The following is a 22824-nucleotide window of genomic DNA, read 5'->3' on the forward strand; positions in this document are numbered from 1 at the left end:
TAATTTTAGTTTTGTTCTTTAAATATGCAGAAATTTGATCTGTCATATTTGTTCGCATCAAATTTCTGCACATTTAAAGGACAAAACTAAAATTCTTTCAATCATGTATTATCATAATACGCTGCTCTCTTAAATAAAATTGACTCAGCATATTGAAAATTAAATCAATGACTTTCCCAAAACACGCTATGAAATGTTTCATATAAAACAATTTTTCTCTCAAAAAGGTAGCTAAAAGTAGCAAAATTGTATTAAACATTTTTAATATATCTCTAATAATAATAATAATAATAATAATAATAATAATAATAATAATAAGCCTATAAAATCCCTTCAGGACAAGGACCTCCTATTTACGTAGGGAGTGTCTCGGTTCTTTACTCACATGGGGAGCCAGTCCGTGTGAGTTTGAGTGGTTTTTCTATATGCCTTAAGGTGTAGTTACCTGATCACTTCCTAGCTAGTTCTCATGTAGCCTAATACTATTTATAATACTATATAATGCTAAACTTATAAAAGTATCCAATATTTTAGGAGGTGATAGTATGCATCAAAACAAGAAAAAAATGTCCAATAAACATGGGTCCTACAACACATACTTTCTGAGATCTGAACACTTGTTCACAGGAGGTGCTCAATGTGGAGTTGGGGACAACTCGCCACAGAAAATTGGCCACAGAGGTAACTCGCCACACAATTGAAATTCGTATCAAAGACAACTCGCCACATAATTTAAATTCGTATCAAAGACAATTAGCCACACATTAAATGTCAAGGCAATACTTAAATTCGCAACAATTTATAATATATTTCTATGATAACACAAGACAAATCCAGAAGCTGTAAACTAATTCGGAACTATGGCGGAAGAAATTCGCTTCACAAAATCAGAAAGAGGCTCTGACAAATTAATATAACTTGGCTACATGCACACGAGACTTAGAGAAAATAAGAATGGAGTTGTTTGGCGCGAGACATGCGTGGCGGGTGTAATGCAACAGTCACGTTATCAGAAGGTGGAAGCAGTGTCGTCAAAGAACCGTCTGAACACAAGAATCATTCTGCAGACTAGGGAAGGATTAAGGCAAAGGAATGTGTAGAGAACATGAAGGCAAGGGCGGGGACTTCCCGAGAACCAACGTCTGTCATTATTCAAAATGAATTACAGCGTATTGGAAGCGAAGCCAATGTAAATCTACCGAAGAAACCATCTATTAAAAAACTGTGCGCCGTGCCAGGAAGCTGCACCTACCACCTGAACTAAGGAATATTGACGAACTGAACGTTATAGCCGACAGATACATAGAGAGATTGGAAGGTGGTCATTCTCCTACCAAATGAAGCGGAAGTACATCGACATGGACAAACGAATATCACGTATAGTTGAAGAATACCCGCGGTGCAAGGAGAAGGCACCGTCATCCGGTACTTGAGAGCTATAGACCACAACCTAGAAGGACATTTTTGAAGCCAAATTTACATGTACATATCAATTCACATACTTAGTGGAATTTACAATTATTAATCTTGTATCCATTCGCACAATATAGAGCTTCTGGAAGTCATAGATTTATCTTTGTATCTCAGTGTGGCAAATTGTCTATCTGTGGCAAATTGTCTATCTGTGACAAATTATCTATTTTTAGCAATTTGTCTATTTGTGGCGAATTGTCCCTGTTACCAATTTCTGTGGCCAATTGTCCCTGTTCCAAAATTTCTGTGGCCAATTGTCCCGGTTCCAAAATTTCTGTGGCCAAGTGTCCGGAACCGCTCAATGTGACGTCCATTTGTGACAATGCATTTTTATGCCCTAAAATACAGCAGGTTTCCAGATAATCATACCGTAGTTGACACCCCTGGCATGGAATACTGAAAACAAAAGTTTGATTGCAGATATGAGCGGGGTTCAGCAGAGATGGTGTTGTGAATTTTCGTAATCAGTATGTCTGGGCTGATGAAAATTCTCATGCAGTTGAAGAAATAAGACATCAGCACCGATTCTCAATCAACGTATGGACAGGCGTTCATGGCGATAAATTAAGAGCCATACGTGCTACCACAGAGATTAACTGGGGTTCATTATCAGGACTTTCTTATTAACGAATTGCTTACCTTGCTGGAATATGTGCCATGTCAGCAAAAACTACAGATGTGATTCATGCATGATGGCACACCAGCACATTTTTTCCGCAATGAGCGTGAACACCTGACGCTGACATTTCAGGACCGCTGGATTGATTGGGGAGGCCTCACACCTAGGCCTGCTCGTTCCCCAAACCTAAATCCCCTTGACTTTGAGTTATGGTAAATTTCAAAGAGTGCGTGATTCCTTACTCCGAAGGGCAGAGGAATGCACTACCATGAATGGACGTCACATTGAACATCTCCTATGAACAAGTGTACAGATCTGAGAAAGTATGTGTTGTAGGACCCATGTTTATTAGATATTATTTTCTTGTTTTGATGTATACTAGCATCTCCTAAAGTATTTGTTACTTTTTTTTAACACCCTCTATGTGTGTGTGTCTCTATATATAGTGTATATATACACACACACACACCTTGCCTAGAGTTTGTCCTATATTGTCTTATAGTGGATAACGTTCACCATTTTGGCTATGTCTAACAAGTATCTCAGTTTTCTCACAATAGTGAATACGAACGACCCAAAGAGACAAATCTTAAGAAGATGGTGGTAATGATGAAGATGCATTAAATTTAATAGGTTTGAAGAAGTTAAATTAGTTTCATAAATCAAATCTGTCAACATTCCGTAACACACTATATCCGTAAAATCATGGTGAAGTTTGAGATATTATAGAGTTGTGTAACAATGACTAAATGAAAGGTTAACTATCCAATATTTTACTGTGTATTCACTGAAGTTCGATGTGGACTCTCTGGTAACTCTGCATATATCCTTCCGTAATTTACATGATCAAGATATCAGGAGTGACAAATGTGATCATTTCTCTGGTTTGCTCTTTCAAATTATTAATCCAATTAGTGAGTACACTGTACACCTATTGTTTTCTGTAGCCTTATAAGTAAAATTCCATAGAAGTGAAATCCGGAGAGTGTGGTGGCCATGGCATCTATCCGTCCCTTCCGATCCATCTCATTTAGGAATTTCTGGACTATGCGCTAGAAATGTGCGGAGGAGCACCAGTTTGTTGAAACATCACATTGTAGTTGAGAATTCTGGGTACCGGTATTGCAAACAGTTCTAAAATATGGAGGTACTTCTGCGAGGTTAGACTAGATTCCGCAGAGAAGGGACGAGTAACTTTATTTCTTGCAAGAGCATATCACTCACTAACTGTCGTTCATATTCAACAATGGCTTATGGATTTTCATGAGCTTATATTCTCACACTGTATCGATGAACATATCAAGAAACATGAAAAATGACGTCATTACTAATACTGTTCGTCACTGTCAATCTCATGAAGAATGTCAGTTGCGGAATCGTACCTTTTGCTATAGGCTAATCATTTCCGTACACTGCTTGTAATTGATGCTTGTTCGTATAGTCATTAAAACTCAAACATTTTTCAAAACTATAATGAAATATCGTTTTTTGAAATGCCTACTTGTTGGGCATGATGTATGTACTTGTAAGCACTGATTTCTTGGTACCACGGACATGATTTGTTCGGATGGCTTCAACAGACTTACTGCTTATGGATGATGTACAACTTTACCTGAAAGAAATGTGCTCAGTATGCTTCCCGTTTCTCTCAACTGTTTATTCCTGCAGCGGATGTTTCCGTGTGAAGCATCTCATACACACGACGGCATTCACATCGTATAACAATAACGGATTCAGAATATTCTGAAAGCTGTAAAGTGCACTTCATTTTGATTCTTACGTCAATCCATTGTCAGGTAACAGTGACAGCTATGATAGAACAAAAACTTGATTTGTTCATTTATTTGGTTATCGATTGTTGATTTATTTAATTACTGATTTATTTAGTTATCGATTTGTTTTGAATTTAATTGAATTTAATTTAACGGAGGGGGTCGCAGTGACCCAGCACTGCGACCTGTTAAGATCTATTGCGCTGACCCTCTGGTGACGCATTCCCAATCACACGGGCTGACCACACTAAGGTTCTCTGTGTGCCCAGGTTTCGAGCAGGCAGCCCCACTCGTCCCTAGGCCAGCACCCTACATGCGTCGCCAGCCGGCATTCGGGGAATACTAACGAAATGGAGAAATGGTGACGGAATGATGTAAATGCCTAATTTGGAGAAAAACGGAAGAACCCGGGGAAAAAACCCAACTGCGATCGTGTCCGCCACAAGTGTCACTTTGGATTTTTTCAAAGAAAAAATCCCAGACCTGACCGGGAATCAAACCCGGGCCGTCTGCGTGACAGTCTGAAGGTCTGACCATTCAGCCACCACAGAGTATCGATTTGTTGATTGATTGATTTATTTATTTATTCATGGATTAATTATTTTAATGGATTAATTAATTAATTTATTAATCGATTAATTGATTTATCAATTTATTTATTTTTATGTATTTATCGATTTATTTATTTATTTATCTATCTGTTTATTTATTCATTCATTTACTCGCTTATGTATTTATTTTTTATTTTTTTATTTGCATATAGGCTATATTTATTTATTTATTTATTTATTTATTCCATTCTTTCATTCATTCATTCATTTTTTATTTATCTATTTCTTTATTGTGTCTATAATAGGGCAAAGCCCCATTGCAATATTCAGTACAAAATTATAGTTATGTATGCCATAAAAATAAAAAGCATGAAGGAAAATATAAATACAAGATTCAGATATAATACAAATGAGAGATACAGATAAAAAATAAAAATCATGAAAAGAAATAAATACAGATATAAATGCAAGTTGTATAATTCAAAATGTAAAAATGAAAATTAAAGAGTACCAAATAGATAGCAGTATTATTTTAAATAGACTTTCTTCAGTGTTGTAATAGGAAAAGTTTGTATTTGATATAAGAAATGCTGAAATTTAGTGGCTGTTTTATATCTCAACCGCCTTTTATTGAAATTATAATTTTATTATAAAAACTCCCAACATGACTTTACGAGCACACTGTACGTTAATTAATCATCTCAGCTATTACATCATGGCAGTCCGACACTAAAACATAAAACATTGCATTCGACTTCTTCATTTTGCAACAAGGAAGGAAGCGTTTAAATGTCAAAAATGAAAATAACTTTTCTTATCGCAGACCATTTGTGTGTCTGTGTCTGACTTACGTATTATTTCAAGTACTTTAGGTTTCTTACGTAATATTATATCTATGTTTCGTTGAAAATCTATCTTTAACATACAGATATCTTGCAAAAGTATCTAAATAATTTAAGATTCCTCCTTGTCCTATAGCAGGTCTATATGCTCTCATGGGCCAAAGTATTCAGAAGCTAAACAGAGAACTTGTTGATACGAGGAACATAATTTATTATAACATGTAATTTTATCTGACTCAGGATTATTTTACGTGCCATACTGTATATCTACACAGGATATTAGAAAAAAGCTTCCAGTATTTTGAGAGGTAGTAGTATTCATCGAAATAAGAAAAAAATAATAATAAACATGAGTCCTAAAATTGATATCTTCCGAGATATGAGTTTGTTCATGAACATGATAGGAGATGTTAAATGTGATTCCCATCCATTGTAACGCATCCTTCTGCCCTACGTCTTAGGGAATCACACTTTAATATCCTTTTGTTTACTGCATTTCCGATATTATGCTGCATATCCAAGTAAGAAAAGCGAAGAACTGACATGAGAAGATATGTTGTTTTTACAATACCAATTTCAAAGCCCTTGCTTCGTAAAAATATTATTTTAGGACTCATGTTTATTAGACTTTTTTGTCTTGTTTTGTTCCATGCTACCACCTTTTAGAATATTGACTGTTTTTAATGAAAATCACACTGACCATCTCCTATGATTTTGATGAACAAGCATTCATTTCTCGAAAGATAATGATTTTAGCACCCATATTTATTAGACTTCGTTTCCCTGTTTTGATTAATACTACCCCCTCTCAAAATATTCAATGTTTTTTTAACACCTTACATTTATATTCCTCCTGAATGTCGGCACGTTGACCAGTATATACAGTAGCGTACAAATTAATCCGAACAACGTAATTACTTATGCAAAAACACTCAAATTGGATAAAAAAAGGATCTAAGACATACCTCAGTAATCTATGTGGCCTCTCTTGTTCCTAATAACAGCTCTGAGACGATTTGGCATGGATTCCACTAATTTCCCACAAATATTCTTCATTTCCTCATCGCGAAACCATACACCAATGAGGGCAGAAATCATCTTCTCCTTTGTAGAACAATCCATTTTTCGCATTCTTCTTTTGCAAATTGACCACAACTTCTCAATGGGGTTGATGTCGGGTGAGTTGCCTGGCCAGGGGAGTACCTGAATATTCTTCTTGTTGAAGAATTCTGTAGTTTTTCGAGACGTATGGCATGGTGCCAGGTCTTGTTGGAACACACCTCTGCCATCCGGAAATGATTTTTGCAGCTGGGGTACTAGTCTGGTTTCCAATAAGTGAATATATTTGTCAGAATTCATCATTCCCTTGATAGGTATTAATGATCCAGGCCCTTCATGTGTAAAACAACCCCAAAACATTACTTTAGGGGGGTATTTGGGTGCTTGTTGGAGATGAGCTGCTGTTACTTTTTCGAATCCTTTCCGTACGTAAGAAACACGGTGGCCGTGGACCTCGAAATGAGACTCATCGGAAAAAAGTACATTCTTCCAGTCATTCACTGTCCAGTGTTGATGTAATTTTGCCCACATTAAGCGTTTTTTCCACATAACAGGGGTTAGCAGTTGCTTCTTAATAGACTTACGAGCCCTTCGTCCAGCTTCCAAAAGCCTACGCCGCACTGTTGTGACGTGAATATTCGCCCCAGTGGTAGCCATTAACTAGCGGGTTAAGTCGACAGCAGTTAGTCTAGGATTTAATTTACTTTTCCAGACAATTAAACGATCACCTGCAGGTGAAGTCTTCCTTTTCCGGCCACAGTTTCCTTTTTTCTGGGGTGTGATGGATCCAGTCTCCCTGTACCGTTTTATGATCGAATTAACAGTAGCCAAACCGATGTGACATTCTGCAGCAATTTGCCTCTGTGTCATAGAAGAATGCTCTGCTAATGTTATAATTTTAGACCGTTTTCGTGGAGTTGTATCCATTTGTGAAGACGACAGAATGTACACAGGATTGCAGTATTAATTCTTCAACACAACTGAAATGCTTATAAGTACAAAACGACAGGCAAAATGTCACATATTATAAAAAAATAATGACAGACCTTCAGCAATGGAATTACACGTACGTACTACAGATGTCAATTAAAGCGGTATGAGCAGCTGTGAGGCCAACAATGACAGAAAATGTAAAAATATGTGGTGTTCGGATTAATTTGCACGCTACTGTAGTCGAGGGTAACCAAAGTAATCTTGTAACTTTGTTATTTCCTAGATCACAGGTTGAGGGGCACTCAACTCGGAAAGAAAGTGGAAAATTTTACTAAACGAACGCTTACTATTTGAAATTCTATTTAAACAAGAGAAAAAATGTTAAATAGTACTTTCTTAGTTGAGGCACTTGCCATACTTAGAATTAAAACTCATATTGCCTTGGCAATGAAAATTTTCGATATAGTCCATTCTAGTACTACACTTTATCTTGCCTTTTAGATGATCATGATTTTATTAAATTTATTGTGATGTAATATACTATACTAGGCCTACTGTTTAATAATGGTATAATGACGCCTAAAGTATAATATGAATTATCTAAACAATTGCAAAACATAAAAATAAAACATTTAATTATTTCACTATAACCCAAATCTTACGAGAAAATTAGTAATGAACCTCAACACAGATGCTATAACGTGATGGTATTGTTAGTCTTCTTATAAAAATGAAAGAAACAAGTTGGAACAAGAATTGCGCCTATAAAAATGAGATTTTTAAGGTCCACAATATGTTGCACTTCCACCCCGAGAAGCAAAATTATAGATCAGGATGAATTGAATATGAGTAACATCATAGAACAATAAGGGCGAGGACATTTTGGACATTTGCTATGATCTCGGAGTTTAAAATATTATTAATGTGTCATTGTAATTAATGTATCCCATCAGTCTGAATTAAAATATTACTATTTGTCTTTTTCGTTGAATAACTCAAATCATGCATTTCCGGACTTATGTTTATATGACTTTTCTTTCTTATTTTGGTGTGGAGAATTCGGACTAAAGTTTGTCCCAGTATTATTGTTGTACCCTGCACAATGAATTACAATTTAATTCCACATAACTCACACAGTTGGATCAGACATTGCACTCTTCGATTGTTGGCGGTACAGGACATTCACTAAATCGTTTACACTTTGTAACTGAACTGCAAAAGAGTGTTATTTCATGAAAATTTTCGATATAGCCCATTCTAGTAAACACTTTATCTTGCTTTTTAGATAAACGTGATTTTATTAAATTTATTGTGATTTAATATACTATACTACTGTTTAATAATAATATAATGATGCTCAAGGTAGAGTAGAGTTCAGATAGAAATTATATCTTCCTGCAAGCGATTGCTCGCCTTGTTCAAGCAATGTCTCCCCCAGAGCAGTCATTGGCCCTACCCCTCCCAATTTCCACATACCACTTGCGCAGAGGTCGTTTCGTCTTTCTACTCCACAGATTTCTGGGACGGATCAGAGAAGGCAATTGAACTAACGTATGTCCACAATGAATGTAAAAAGATTAGTGGAGCCTATATCAGTTCAAGGTAAAATAGAAAGGTGACCTGAACAACAACAGAGAGATTGCCTTCAATTGGCAGGAAAGGGCATGAAACTTCTCTCCTAATGATAAAAATAAGGTAAAATTGAGTCATCATAACCTCTAATTTATAATAATATTGATATGTACCGAAGTACGTATGATATTTCCGTGGAGGAATTCTGCGTTATTATATGATCCGTTATCTAATTTATAAATTAAACAAGAACAGAATGGTGAAAGATAAGTGAAACAGAGAAAAATTCTCTCCGGCACCGAGATTTGAACCCAGGTTTTCAGCTCTACGTGCTGATGCTCTATCCACTAAGCCACACCGGATTCCATCCCGATGTCGGATCGAATCCTCTCAGTTTAAGTTCCATCTCTTGGGTTGGGTTTCGGTGTGGCTTAGTGGATAGAGCATCAGCACGTAGAGCTGAAAACCCGGGTTCAAATCCCGGTGCCGGAGAGAATTTTTCTCTGTTGCACTCATCTTTCATCATATGATGACGCAGAATATCTGCACGGAAATATCATATGTACTTCGATACATCATAATAATATATGATATGCGAAAAATAATCACTTAGTGATTTAAGACGGCGCTTATTCCGTCGGATTCCGTCACTTTGTCTCATAATGACTGCATCTCTGCACATGTATGGACATTGTGCCATTGTCATACATCTATGACGCAGTGCATGAGGGTAGGCCACTATAGGACACCCAAGAGGTGGCACTTAAACTGAGAGGATTCCATCCGACGTCGGGATGGGAATCCGGTGTGGCTTAGTGGATAGAGCATCAACGCGTAGAGCTGAAAACCCGGGTTCAAGTCCCGGTGCCGGAGAGAATTTTTCTTTTTTCCACTCATCTTTCATAATATGATGACGCAGAATATCTGCACGGAAATATCATATGTACTTCGGTACATCATAATAGCCTCATATAAGAACAGAATGGCCACTTTCGTTACAGAAACTTGCTATACAGCTATGAATAACATAAATTACTGTTATTGATTCACTGCGAGTTTAAAGAAGCGTATAAATATTTCCATGATGTACTATACTTGACATGGCCTTATCTTCGACACCACTATCGTCCGCGACCTACTTACTGCATGATAGTGGCAAAGTCACTTACCTGGCACGTTACGCAAACACAGATATTGCATTTGGGTATGCAATGCCTATTTGGCAGTGTGATAAACGTCTTCGACTTAAAAATTCCACACACACTTTCAAACATAATTCTTTACGATGATGATCTTCACATCTTTTCTGTTACAGTATTGAAATAATTAGGGGAAGGTTGCCTATATCGTACCACTTTTCAGTTTTTCTTTAGTTATTTCTAAATGGGAAGGAATTTTAACTGCAGATACTGTTAAACATTGAGACAGGACCTTGGGACACAAAATATATTTTTTTCACAATTTTTAAATAATTATCAGTTGTTTTAAAAGATATTTAAAACTCTGCAAGTGGTACGATTTGTGCGCCTAGTTTCCTAAATCTTACCTAGAGGTTGGTTAAATCGTACCCATTTATAAAATACAAATTTTCAAAATGAGAACTACGTAAATATAACTTATTTTATTATATTATTGTCATTTAATATGACATTTTATTAATACAAATGAGAAACAAAGATGTTTTAAGATACAAAGATTTTTGTAATGTATAAATCTTAAATAGGCTATTATCAAGATCTAATAAAACGAAAACACAAAGGGTCACTCAAGATTAAATCATATTTAACACAAATGAAAGAGACCTACTTGTCAGATTCTGTCGTTACACATGTCACAGGCAAAATGAAAACGTTCTTGTGCCGTAGAAACTCCTGCACGTCTAATGCACCCATTGATTGCACACAGCAAGGAATTATATCTTCAATGACAGCTTCTTCACAGATAGAATAAAACCAGTCCTCTTCTTTTACATTAAAATCAATAATTTTAGATAATTTTTTTCTTTCATTTTGATAGCTGATTTGTTTGTTTTTTTTATTTGTTTCCTTGAAGTTCTTCCTTTCGGTTTCTTCTGTTGCAATTGATTCTTATAGGGACTTGAAGTTAGCACACCAGCTTACTGAGCACTTTTTCTCGTTCTCGTTTGAGCTGAAATCTTTGGTTTAGGGAGAAACCCGTTCCGTCAACGTTAAATATGTACAAAGCGTCTACGAAGTACTCGTCGACTATCTCTCCAAACGTAAAAACCCCTTTAACATTGACTTTATTAAACTCTTTGGAACGATTCAGATACAGTTTCCAGTTGCCGCAAACTTAAATTTGAATGCCTTTTGATGAACCCATAATAGCACTTCTTTCTTGCCAGTCGTAATTATTTATTGAACAGATTTAGAAGGTGTGGGTTTGCTTCTAACACATCGAAGGCAAACTTCCTAACGTCTTTTGTAGTAAGTTGAGAAATATATTCTTCAAACATCAGAATATGATAGACAAATTCCTCTTCTATTTCCCGTGAAATAGCTGTATTCCTCCCGTTGACGGATCCATTTGCAGGACGATCCAGACCTCTCTTCATTTTGCCCATCAAATATAGCTTGAAAATCGATTTTGGAATTTTGTACTTACGGCAACATTCGTTCAATCCCACTGCTCCGGATCGAAATTCATCCACTGCCTTAAGTAAAGCACTTGGTTTCGATTTTCCGTATTCTCGTTTGGTCATTACCTATTCTGGAATTTGAAAATATTATGCACCTAACATTATTTGTTTACGTTGCCAAAATCGTACTGGTACGATATGAGCAACCTTTTAAAAGTACGATTTAGGAAACTAACACTCAAAGCAAACTATTCAGATTATAACCTAAACAAAGCTGTTACAGTGACCATTTTTATCGTTTAAATAATGTGAACAATCTAATATACTAGGTGTAATAAAGCACATTCATTAAAATAACTCAATGTTTCAATAAAAGCTTACGAAAGAGTAACAAAATCTTATATGAGAAATCAGAACTTACTATTAAGCAGATTTAATACAGCTGTTGTCTTGGGTGAAAGGCGTGAAACTGAAGAGTATCAGTTTCTATTTGCATTTCATGAAAAATTCCCCAGATGGTCCCTGCAATACTTTCCCCAATATTAATAGTACGGCGCCGGTACGATTTAGGCTACGTTCCCCTAACTAACTTACACTCGAAAAAGAAGTCTTAAAAATAAAATTTGTGAATAATACATAGGTGTACACGTTTGCATGTATAACTTCTATAAATAATCCGAGATTTTCTATGTGAATAATATGAGACAGTAACATTTGGAATAAGTCCTATTTCAACAATTTACGGCAATTGACTTTTATTCAAAACGAAATTTTATATAAAATATGGACTTCATAACATCAAGTAAATTACAGTATGCCTAATAGACAAGAAATTCACTTCATTCTGTCCAAATGTCAATAAAAGTTTCGTTTAAAATTAACCGTGAGCGCGACCTTTATCAGAAATATCTCTGCATCAAGAACAGCTCCAGATCTGTACGATCACTCATTTGATTTGTAATCGCGATTTTTGCAATATTAAAGTGATAATAGACACGTACGATACACTTTGAGAGAACTATAGTGAAAAATGTGTTGTGAGCTGGGACTAGTGTCGAAATGTCACTTCATATGAAGAGAAAATATCGTTGGCTTATTTTTAAAATCTAAATACAGTAGATGCTCGGTCTGGTATATGGAATGTTTTAAAACTATTTTCGGTTTTGAAATTGCAGTAACAAATCAACAAATCTACCAGTATGCCATAGTTTTCTAGACCTGTATTTGCATAATTACGGCAAGTAGGTCTATATGGGGAAGGGTTTTTAATCGGTTATTTAACGACGCTGTATCAGATTCTAAGTAATTTAACATCAATGGATTCCACCACTGTGGAGTAACAGCACGTCTGACCGTGAAATGAGCGGCCCCGAGTTCATTGAGGTTTTTCCGGTGTTTTCCCCTCTACACTTTAAGAGAAAATGCTAGGTATCTTTCTGCGCTGGACCCTGGACTCATTTCGCTAGCATTATCACATTCGTTTCTGTCAAACGTTAGATAACCATCATAGTTCATAAAGCGTCGTAAAATTAACCAGTAAAAAAATCAATGAAATTGGTGATAGCGAGATGGTATCTGATAAGAAGAGGCCGAGGATTCTTCAGTTACCTGACATTTGCTTTAAAGTTGGGTAAAACCTCGAAAAAATCCAACCAGGTAATCAGCTCAAGCGGGAATCGAACATATATCCGAGCGCAACTCCATATCAGCATGCAAACGCACCTACTGCCTGAGCTATGCCAATGAATTTATGGAGAATGGTACAGATCTAAGAAGATAAATATTCTAATGTTCTCAAACAATTAAGCAGCTTTGCAAGATCCCGTTATCTTATGCTACGAACTAAATTGATAATACAGATACTGAAGTGTTCATCGCACCCCTATGCACTTCAGGCACAAATAAGCTTTTTGTGCACCAGTGATGAAATGAGTTGCGTGTCGACTATGCTACCCGGCTAAGCCAGTCATACTATCCTCCACACTACCCATTCTTTTGTAGCCTTCAAATCCGTATAACATATTAGGTTAGGTTGTGATGTGCCGTATCTCACATCTACATGAGTCGTTATGTTCCATCAGGGTAAGATCCTGTGAGATCTTCGGTGTCTTACGCAGTTCTATAAGTCAGGTATGCTCAAAATTGTAAAAGCTCCGATTACACGGATGATGCTGCGCTGCATAACACACACTGTGTACGGACTGGGCTCCGCAACTACACTGCAGCACTGCCTGTGGCATCGCTCTCTTACTCTTACAAATACGGATAATAAACTGAATTTGAAAAAGGAAAGAATATACACTGTAATATTCAGTTATTACATTGTGTATTATATTTAATATAGTTATGATATTATTATTATATCATAGATAATGCTATTTTCATATTCCACCATACATTGCGGTCTGTTCAACATGTGCATTCTTTTCTGCAAGTAATCGGAAATCTATTTCCAACGAATTTACTCAATGCGCTGCTGGCTCAAAAAATGCTCATCTGTTAATCGGGATCTATGTTTGAATTTAGCAACTTTCATTCTCTAAAATAATTCTTCGCACACATAAGTCGAGGCAAAGGTAGCTAACATAGTGGCAGCGAATAAGCTCATCGTGGGATATTTCGTTTTGTTCATTTTTTAATACTTCTATGCTTGTCAAGTCACATTCTCTGCATTTAGTTCTCAATTCTACGTTACTTTGCAAATCAATTAACTCGTCCTGGAACTGCACTCTAATGGATTGTACTAATTTTACTACGAAAGGATTAACAAAAAGATTAATAGGCCTATCACTTTCCATACGTCTAAAATCACTAAATCTGTGTTCTGTGAATTCAAATTTGAGTTGTTCAAGTACACAGATATAATATTAACTATATTTTGTTCAGGTACCATACATCTCTTTACAAGTTCACCATCCGTGAAGTGTTTTAGTGCCGTAGCTAATTCCCAACACACTACACAACTTGCTCCTAAACATAGACTCTAAATTCTTCGACTCTCTTCAGTGTTTGGCCTTTCATTAAGTGCTTTCAATTCTTGAAACTGTAGTGCCTCTGAAAAATTATTTTATCATGACATGTATTTCTGTTGAAATAAAATCATCACAATAATAATAATAATAATAATAATAATAATAATAATAGTAATAATAATTGTAATATACCTAACAATAGTAATAACAATACTACTACTACTACTACTAATAATAATAATAATAATAATAATAATAATAACTACGTTGGTATATGAATACATATTACAGAAAACTGCTTCCCTGTCACTTCGGCGTGTTCTGGATGGCAGAGCGTATAATGTCATTTTATGTTGCTCAGTAGTATTCCTGACAATACCTTACAACATAGTAAACACTTTACCGAACGCAAAACAATATGGTATATGTCGTTATACAGAAGGTTTTGACTCTGTCATTGTCCCGCACTGTTCGTACGTTACTAAGTACTTGAACTGCCTCCCGTAGTCATCCGTCGAGCTTCGAACGAGGAACAGCACGCTCTACATTCGAAGGTTGTGATTACAGAACGTAATCGCGAGTCAGAGAATGAGCATACCTGCTATAAGTCGTCTAAAATCCATCACCTCTGCCGCTCCCAATCTTCAGACAAACCGCGAGAAACATCAACCATGACGGACGACCGATCAGGCATCACGCAAACACAGGAGGTGCCCTATTTTTTAGAGATAGAGACGGTAATGAAAGGGGAATTGTGAGTAGTGTTAGTGAAATGACAAAGGAAGAACCGGAGAACCTCGAGGAAATCCCTCACAACGATGGCTTTGTTAACCACAAATACAATTCCGCCATTGCCGGGGATTTAACTTAAGTCCGCGATCGTCTGCGAGCTCAGCTACCGAGGAAAACTGATAACTAGGGATGGAAGTTTAATGCTCTACGTCGCGTGTTATACAAGTCGTGTTGTTTACATCTATTCAGGGTGGTACAGGGACTTGCATAGAGCATTACAATTTTTTGATCACAACATTGCTCGGTATAGTCAGGTAACTAAACAAATAGAGTATAACACACGTTTAGGAAAGCGGCTTATCCCATTCTCTTCTTTGTAGAAAATGGTGACGCATTTTAAATAACAATGAATGTTGTACTTTAAGTGTCTCTAATTTTGTTGCAATATACAAGTGTGTACATTCGTCAGTTATGAAATATAAACTGTTTCGATTGCCACTCAGATAAGAAAATGTTCTTCCGAAATTACACGATGTTATTGGTGCGACATTTTGAAATAGTTTATATTTATTATAAAGTTGTTGTGTATTATCTTGTGACTGTTCACTGTTTAATTCACAGACTTTCGAATATGCAGAATTTTTTTAAGAACATTCTTCAGTTTTAGTCTAACCATTTTATTATTATTAGCAGCTGATGTATAGAATTTAAAGTTATTTCTTAACACGGGGGTAAGTATTGTGTACTTATGGTTGTTGAAGTCGGCAATTTTCTAGACTTATACTTTTCAGTGAAGTGTTTAAAGTGGGTGTTCTCAAGTTTATGAAACGGAATATTCGCACATATAATCATCAGACACAAGTCGTAATAAAAAGTGAGCCGATACGAAATCGAATCACTAAACAATTTCAGATGTTCGATGTGTCTTTTATAGTCACTATGGTTTTCTAAATCACGACGCTTATTAACTTTTATGCCTAACTTAGTCTACAAACTTTACACCATAATATATTTTCGTCCTTGACTGAAAAATAATCATCTCCGAAATCTTTTACAAGCACAGGCAAAGTTACAGATTTTAATGGGGGCATTTTAACACATCTTCACAGTACCTTTGCTAGATCACAACTTTAAACATAAAATAGGCATGCTGTGTCGAAACACCGATTAGAATGCAGTAAACAATATAAAATCCTCACCCATTAAACTTCGAATTAACAGAGCTCTCTTCACGTGACGCATTTCATTTTGCATATGAAATTGAAGCTTACATCAGTAAAGTAAACAACTAACGTCATCCTACAGCCAGTGTTCCTTAAACCTGTAGCCGACTCTAGGCAACTAGGCAACTTGGTATCCAAACTTCGTTCCCCAGTCATAACAGAATGCTTAAAATCACTTACAACACTGAGTGAACAGATTTCATCTTACAAGCAAACATTCTGATGGGGAGAGATAAAGAAGTTAATTTTTTTTCTTCCACCATGTTAATAATGTCAAAACAAGTGCTTTTACAAAGTTTGGCCACTCGACCGCAATTAAGACGTCGCCCAGAAAGTGATTTTCCCTGGGGCCGTTTACAGAAAAATAGCACAATTGCATGAAAAGATTTATTGAAACAGATACAGCAATTTTTCCGCTATTAGTCGACATACCCCTATTGGAATTGAGACAATTGTCATAGGTACCATGGGATCAAATTTGGTATATTTGTGTCGTAGAAGTCAGCCTCCTGGGATCGGAACAGCGTTTGACAGCCGTCTGCACCTCTCTGTCGAGCCCGTGATATGACAAATATCTCAATTCCGGTGGGTAATATGTTGAAAAATAGCTCAATAATTTCTGTGTCTGTTCCAATAAATTTTTCCAATGAAATTGTGTTTTCTTTCTGTTAAACGGCCCCTGGCGAACTTATTTTTTACGGCCCTCGTAATTGCGGTCGAGTGGCCAAAATTTGTATAGTGAAAGAAAAAAATGTAACTTTTTTATCTGTTTAGCTATGTGTGGTGCCGGAATATGAAAATAATCAGACCATAATCTGACAAGATGATGTAATAAAAAATAAGTTTAGGATCTGAGCATTTGTTTGATTTGTCTTCATCTTTTATGCAAGCTGTTAGGGACTGAATGACTTGTAAACACAATGTCACTGGAAAACTTCTCAAGGTGGTGAACACTCAAAGGTTCTAATTAAAGAATCAAATAACAGTAGCCTATGTCTTCAAAACTGTTATAAGAACAAACCATCTGATGTTGATCTGGTAATTGAACAGTGCGGGGTGAAAAGACATTGCACAGTATTAGGAAAGGGGAGGATCTCTTTCATCTAATGTCTTTAACACAGGAAACAGCAAAACATGTTTATGTTAATGTAAATGTGAAGAGCGACCATTTCCTAGAATTACTTTATTGAATTAAGTGCGCTCTTTCAAGTCTAAGTAAACGTAATAATAAACGTTCTTTAAAACGCTAGCCTGTTCAGGGATTAAGGTAGCGTATACGCAATAGATCTTGATCACGTGATCAGTTACTGAACTCTCCTTTCCGAATTTAACTACATTTGAAAAATCATGGCGATTTTAGCGGTTTTCGTAACACTTGGCAGAACTCACGACTACCTCGAACTCGAGTTCAAGTTCCAATGATGGCTGAGTTGCATTTGTAGTGGCTAAAGCCAAGGTTAGTCAAACTGAAAAAGCATGTTAGAGATCCGGGTACAAATCGCATCCAATGTAAGTGGAATACTCTGTGGTAAAGATAGTATTGGGGCGCAATTTCTCGAGAATCTTTCATCTCATCTGGATTCATTATATAGGCATAGGCCTACATCTTTTACACACGCTAATCATCTTTGTTAACGGTGCGGTAGCAGTGGAAAAGTTCCCCCATTCCATCTTATACAAAAGACAACTCCACCGAATCCATGAGAGCAGTCACAGGAATTTATGTAATTGAAGCGTTTAACTTCATAAGGGTACAAGTACACAGTACTAACTTTGTGGAAAATAAAGAAAAAACATTTGATTTGTAAATTTAGACATTTATCTAGGATACTTTGGGCATCATAATACTTCTTCTAGGTGACAAACAGGTCTGAAGATGATTCATATCACATTCATTACAAAATTAACATTTGCCACATTATTAAAGTTTTTTGTAAAACGAGAGTAGCAAAAGGGTCTATGTGCAAAACTCAGAAAAACCCAACATGACATGACGTTAGAGCATATTTCAACATTGAAATATAGGAAACAATAACATTTTAAAGTCATTTAACAATGAGAACACATAAACATTTACATTAAAAGATATGCTAAAGAAACAATAAAGAAAATATAATGAAAATAAATGAAGTTAGAGTCATTTTCGTTGGTTACTAAAAACTGTACTTTTACAAGTCTTTGGCTAGAGCGTGCACTTTAATAATGTCCAAGTAAAAATCTTTTGCTTCTTATGGATTATATTGGGCCATACTTTCGAAGCGTTTTGCCTTTTACCGAATTTCTCTTCTTCTTTTTTTTTTTAAGTACGCAAACTTCCTTCACCTCTTTTCCTCCTTTTCAAAGTGTTTTCCTCAATTTCAGGAGATTCTTCGAGTTTTCTTAGGAAGAGCAAAATATCACTAACATACAACAAATACCAATAACACTGCTGTACAAAACGTTAATAGTGACTGGGGAAGAGAATGGATAACATGGCAGGTTATGTGAGCGTTGGCACATAGACCCAATGAACGAGCTGTTGGAGATAGTCCCAGCGCTCTTGGAATAAATTGGCATTAATATAGCTTTCGGTAGTCCATATACCGTTCTGAAATTCATTGGGCAGGGCACATGGATCCATTTAAAAGTATTAGCTGTGAAATCATTATTTTGGCACTTAGACCCTTATGAAACTAAACGCTTCAGTTATTTATCGTTGATGTCTGAGTATTCGTGTATGAGTCTGAAATTTGAAGGTGTAAATTCGATCGAGGGCCATGAACATGTGGCAAGATAATTGGCATGGCATCCTTCGGAAGTTAAGTAAAACTGTGTCGAATTTTTAGGCATCGTAAAGAATCATGTCACTAATTGAGAGGGATACATGTAAAATTTCCTGTTCACCTGTTTCTCGTTGTATTAGTTCTCTACTTTCTAGGTATTTCCATCGTCTCGTGGGACCGCTACAATTTCTAACACAAAACAAACCAAAAGCAGGAAATGTGAGGCCGGGAACAGTAAATCAATAGGCTGCACCGTATCTCGGAATCGTCCTCGGTGTTCTTGAGGTTACTGTGTTGGTCAGTAGAGCCGAGGGCCACTTTTGTGTCTTCGTTTCTCTGCCAGATCGTGATGGGAATTGCGATTGACAAAGCAGACGTTGCAAAAGGTTTTCCTCGGGGTACTTCCACTTCCCTCTTTCATTCCGCTAATACTCTCCAACTTTCTCCCATTTCAGCTATCATCTACGATAGGCTAGTTAAAACTTGACTGAGATGAAGTCTCAGAAGTAGTACGGATCTCCTTGCTGAAGTAGGATTTGAGAGCGTGGAGCTCCGGGACCTGGAGTTCATCAGCTACTCGTCCAGGGATGAGACAGATCTCTGCATGAGGCAATATAGCCCGTCTGTTAGCGTCGGATTCATGGATACCATCCAGCATACCTGTCGGACTGTAATAATCATGGTATATAGTGCGACCAATGAGCCGATGTAAACTTAAGCTCATGGATCCGTCCCTGGTCCAGCCCTCGAAAATCAGCTAGCCAATGCCGATAAAGATCATTATCATGGCTGAGTATTCGGGTAAGCATGGCTGTCTCCAGGAGGGAAGTGAAGCTGTGGGTCCCGTGTCGTAGATTTACGCCATGTAATAAAATCCTGTTCCTGATGGAGGACTCCAGACAAAATTCGTCGGTCATTTCTCGCGCACATTGAATTTCGATGCTGAAACCTCTAAAGCTTTTGAAAGCATTGTTAAACAGAACCCTATTACCTTTACTGCTACTGCTAATACTACTACTCAATACCGTATGTACTCTAGAATTTTGAAAAAATTGAGGTAGGCTGTATCGGAGATACAGCCGCAAGTTTTATGCGTGAATATGTAGCTGATAGAATTGCTGTTAATGTAAACATCAGCAGTGACAATCAACATCTCTTCTTTCCGAACACTCAAAAACAGGGATGCAGAACTCACAGAGAGAGGGGTGGAAGCATGGGGAAAGCATTGGTTCCCCTTCCACAATCCACCGGCGTAGAATGACTTCCCCGTGACTCGTCTACAACTATGTGGCGGATTACAACAAACTCGTCCTCACGGAAAAAATGACGAAAATATTTTCTACCACAATAATTATAACAATAAACTGTTCACAAATGAGACAACGTGCTTTGTGATTATTTTGAATACAGAAGTATTCATTTTCTCCATTGCTCTTTAAACTAGTACTTCCCGACCGATACTGCTTAGAATTCCACCTCTAGACAGTGAATACAAATCTTCTGTACCTTACGATGTGGATAACACGTGGCCTTGAGGGAAGGGATGAATGACGTAGTCCGGCTTGTGACGTATGCTACAATTGGAGAGCAGTTCTGCATCGTTGGTCTAAAATCATGTCAGGCTATATCTTCGTTGTGTTGTAACTCCTGGGATTAGCCATCTTGTGTACGTTGAAAGTAAACATGTCGATTACTGTAGTAACCGTCTTGCTTTATCGTTTGCTACCATTGCTTATATGACCGCTTCCATTTACGCTGCATATTCCTCGACATTGTGAATTTCCTCGCTTCACTCAACTTCGCTTGCGAATTTTTATAATTTAACTTGTCGACTGTTGACTGTTGTTCAATTTCGTGTTCGTTACGAATCGTTTGACATTACTGCAAACGTTCTATTGCTTCGCATTCTCGAGTTACACTGTCTAGGCTGCCGTGCAACCCTCCAATTCGTGCCTCAAATTCCTCCCTCACACGTATCGCTAGATGACGTCACGTTGTGTACAGTAATCCTTCGTCTGTCGTTCGCCGTTTAGTCTACTTCATTGGGAAAATATAAGCGCGAAAAACTTTCCTGAAAATGTGTCGGTCGACTTTCTTTTATGGCATCTTAGTAGTGGACAGAACTTACGGACGATTCACGTCAAAAAGGCATCACATAAGCATGCAAAGAGCTTGAACTCTTTTACACCGTAGAATAACCAAATCATTTTAATTGCGTTTTCTACATTTCAGGGAGACTGCAACAGAAGTGTGCTGCCATATTGGATTACAGACCTTCCTCCTAGCTACGCGGCTGCCACATCGCGGCCTGAAGACAGCGTAAGTCCATATCCACCGCCGCCAGCCTACTCAACAGTGGTAGAACTTCCTCCTCCGCCTCAGCAGCCAGAAGTTACGACGGCGCCCCAGCCTTCGAGGGACCCGAACAGTTTGTTTCTCAGTTGCGGTCCGCCCGAACGCATCCATTCTCTGAGGATACCGAAAAGTGTAGTTAGGTCGTCACCTTCGAAAAATAGTGACGCTCTCTCCTTAGATGGTCATCTCTCTGAGCGGGAGAGGAGGAACAGTGCAATGGACGATAGCAGTAGTACCTGTTGACGTGAAGGCTCTAGAAAGACAGGCTGTGGTTTGTATAGTGAGTGACACAACGGACTGATCTCATTACCCACAAATTGTGTCCAAATGTTAAGAAGAGGAGCACAAGAAGACGCTTGAGTGACGTATCAGTGAGCATGACTGTGAAATATATTTCCTTAGTGCAGATTCCTAATATAAGAGCAGATTGACTCGTTAATCAGTATGCACCAGTTTTGTTCAAGTATTTACGAGTTTAACACCAAACTTATTACGAGTGTCATATCAGTGTGGACAAAATTGACATATGTATTCTCTACGTGAAGAGAGAAGAGTTCTCGCTCACATTCACAACGGTTCTCGTTTGTACAGACTACAAGACGGTCAACTTAAGGAACTCTTGTGTTTCAAATGAGTCTTGAGATTCTGATTCGTCGTCATCATCATCATCAAGATTTAGTCCTTCTAGTTTGTTTTAGTTCAATATTTTATCATTTTCTCGACGATCGTGAATTCCTGCTTTCATTGACTGATACTTCCAACTTGTTTTTAACAGTAGATTTCTTCATGTATTTATTCCATTTCCTTTAATATTTAATATATTATTATTAATGGACCAAGCAACTTGAGTAAACCATCGAAACACTGATATCAGTGACTGTCTTGCGTCTGAAAAATGGAAGCATGATTATGACGACGATGACGATTACGATTATGATTATTGTGAACTCAATTTTTAGATGAATAAGATGGCTCAGTTCTTAGTTTTTCCATATTTCTTTATTCTTAATGTGCTCGATCCCGAACAATACTTTATTGTGCACAATCTTTTTATTCCCAAGAAATATAACGGGTGTCCACCTCTCAGGTTGATCCGGCAGTGTTTTGCCATCAGCGCTGCTCGGATATTAGTTGTAGTTTAATAACCTACCTTACTGGTGATCTTTAATTTCATATTGGAAATATTCAATTGGTACCTGCTCATCATTAGATCAGACGATCGAATTGTTCACACTATGTTCTTAAACATACGCCAGTTCTGATGAAAATATATTATCGGGAAACTTCGTGAAGTTCATGTTGTGACCAGCAAACTATGTCGTTAAGTTTTTCCTCTGTTAAAACAGAATTGGGCTTATAG

The 22824-nt window shown here is 37.1% G+C and overlaps 1 protein-coding gene across 8 annotated transcripts in view; it reads left to right on the forward strand.

Annotated features, from left to right (window-relative positions):
* LOC138705166 (uncharacterized) overlaps nt 1–22458 on the forward strand; it is a 194369-nt gene extending 171911 nt beyond the window's left edge. For all 8 annotated transcript variants that reach the window (XM_069833834.1, XM_069833841.1, XM_069833835.1 and 5 more), the window contains one exon: nt 21342–22458. In XM_069833834.1, coding sequence (XP_069689935.1) covers nt 21342–21707 — 366 coding nt within the window. In that variant the 3' untranslated portion in view covers nt 21708–22458. The remainder of the gene's footprint in view (nt 1–21341) is intronic.
* Nucleotides 22459–22824: the final 366 nt, after the last annotated feature.

This window comes from Periplaneta americana, chromosome 8 (assembly GCF_040183065.1).
Source record: "Periplaneta americana isolate PAMFEO1 chromosome 8, P.americana_PAMFEO1_priV1, whole genome shotgun sequence".
Taxonomy (NCBI): domain Eukaryota; kingdom Metazoa; phylum Arthropoda; class Insecta; order Blattodea; family Blattidae; genus Periplaneta; species Periplaneta americana.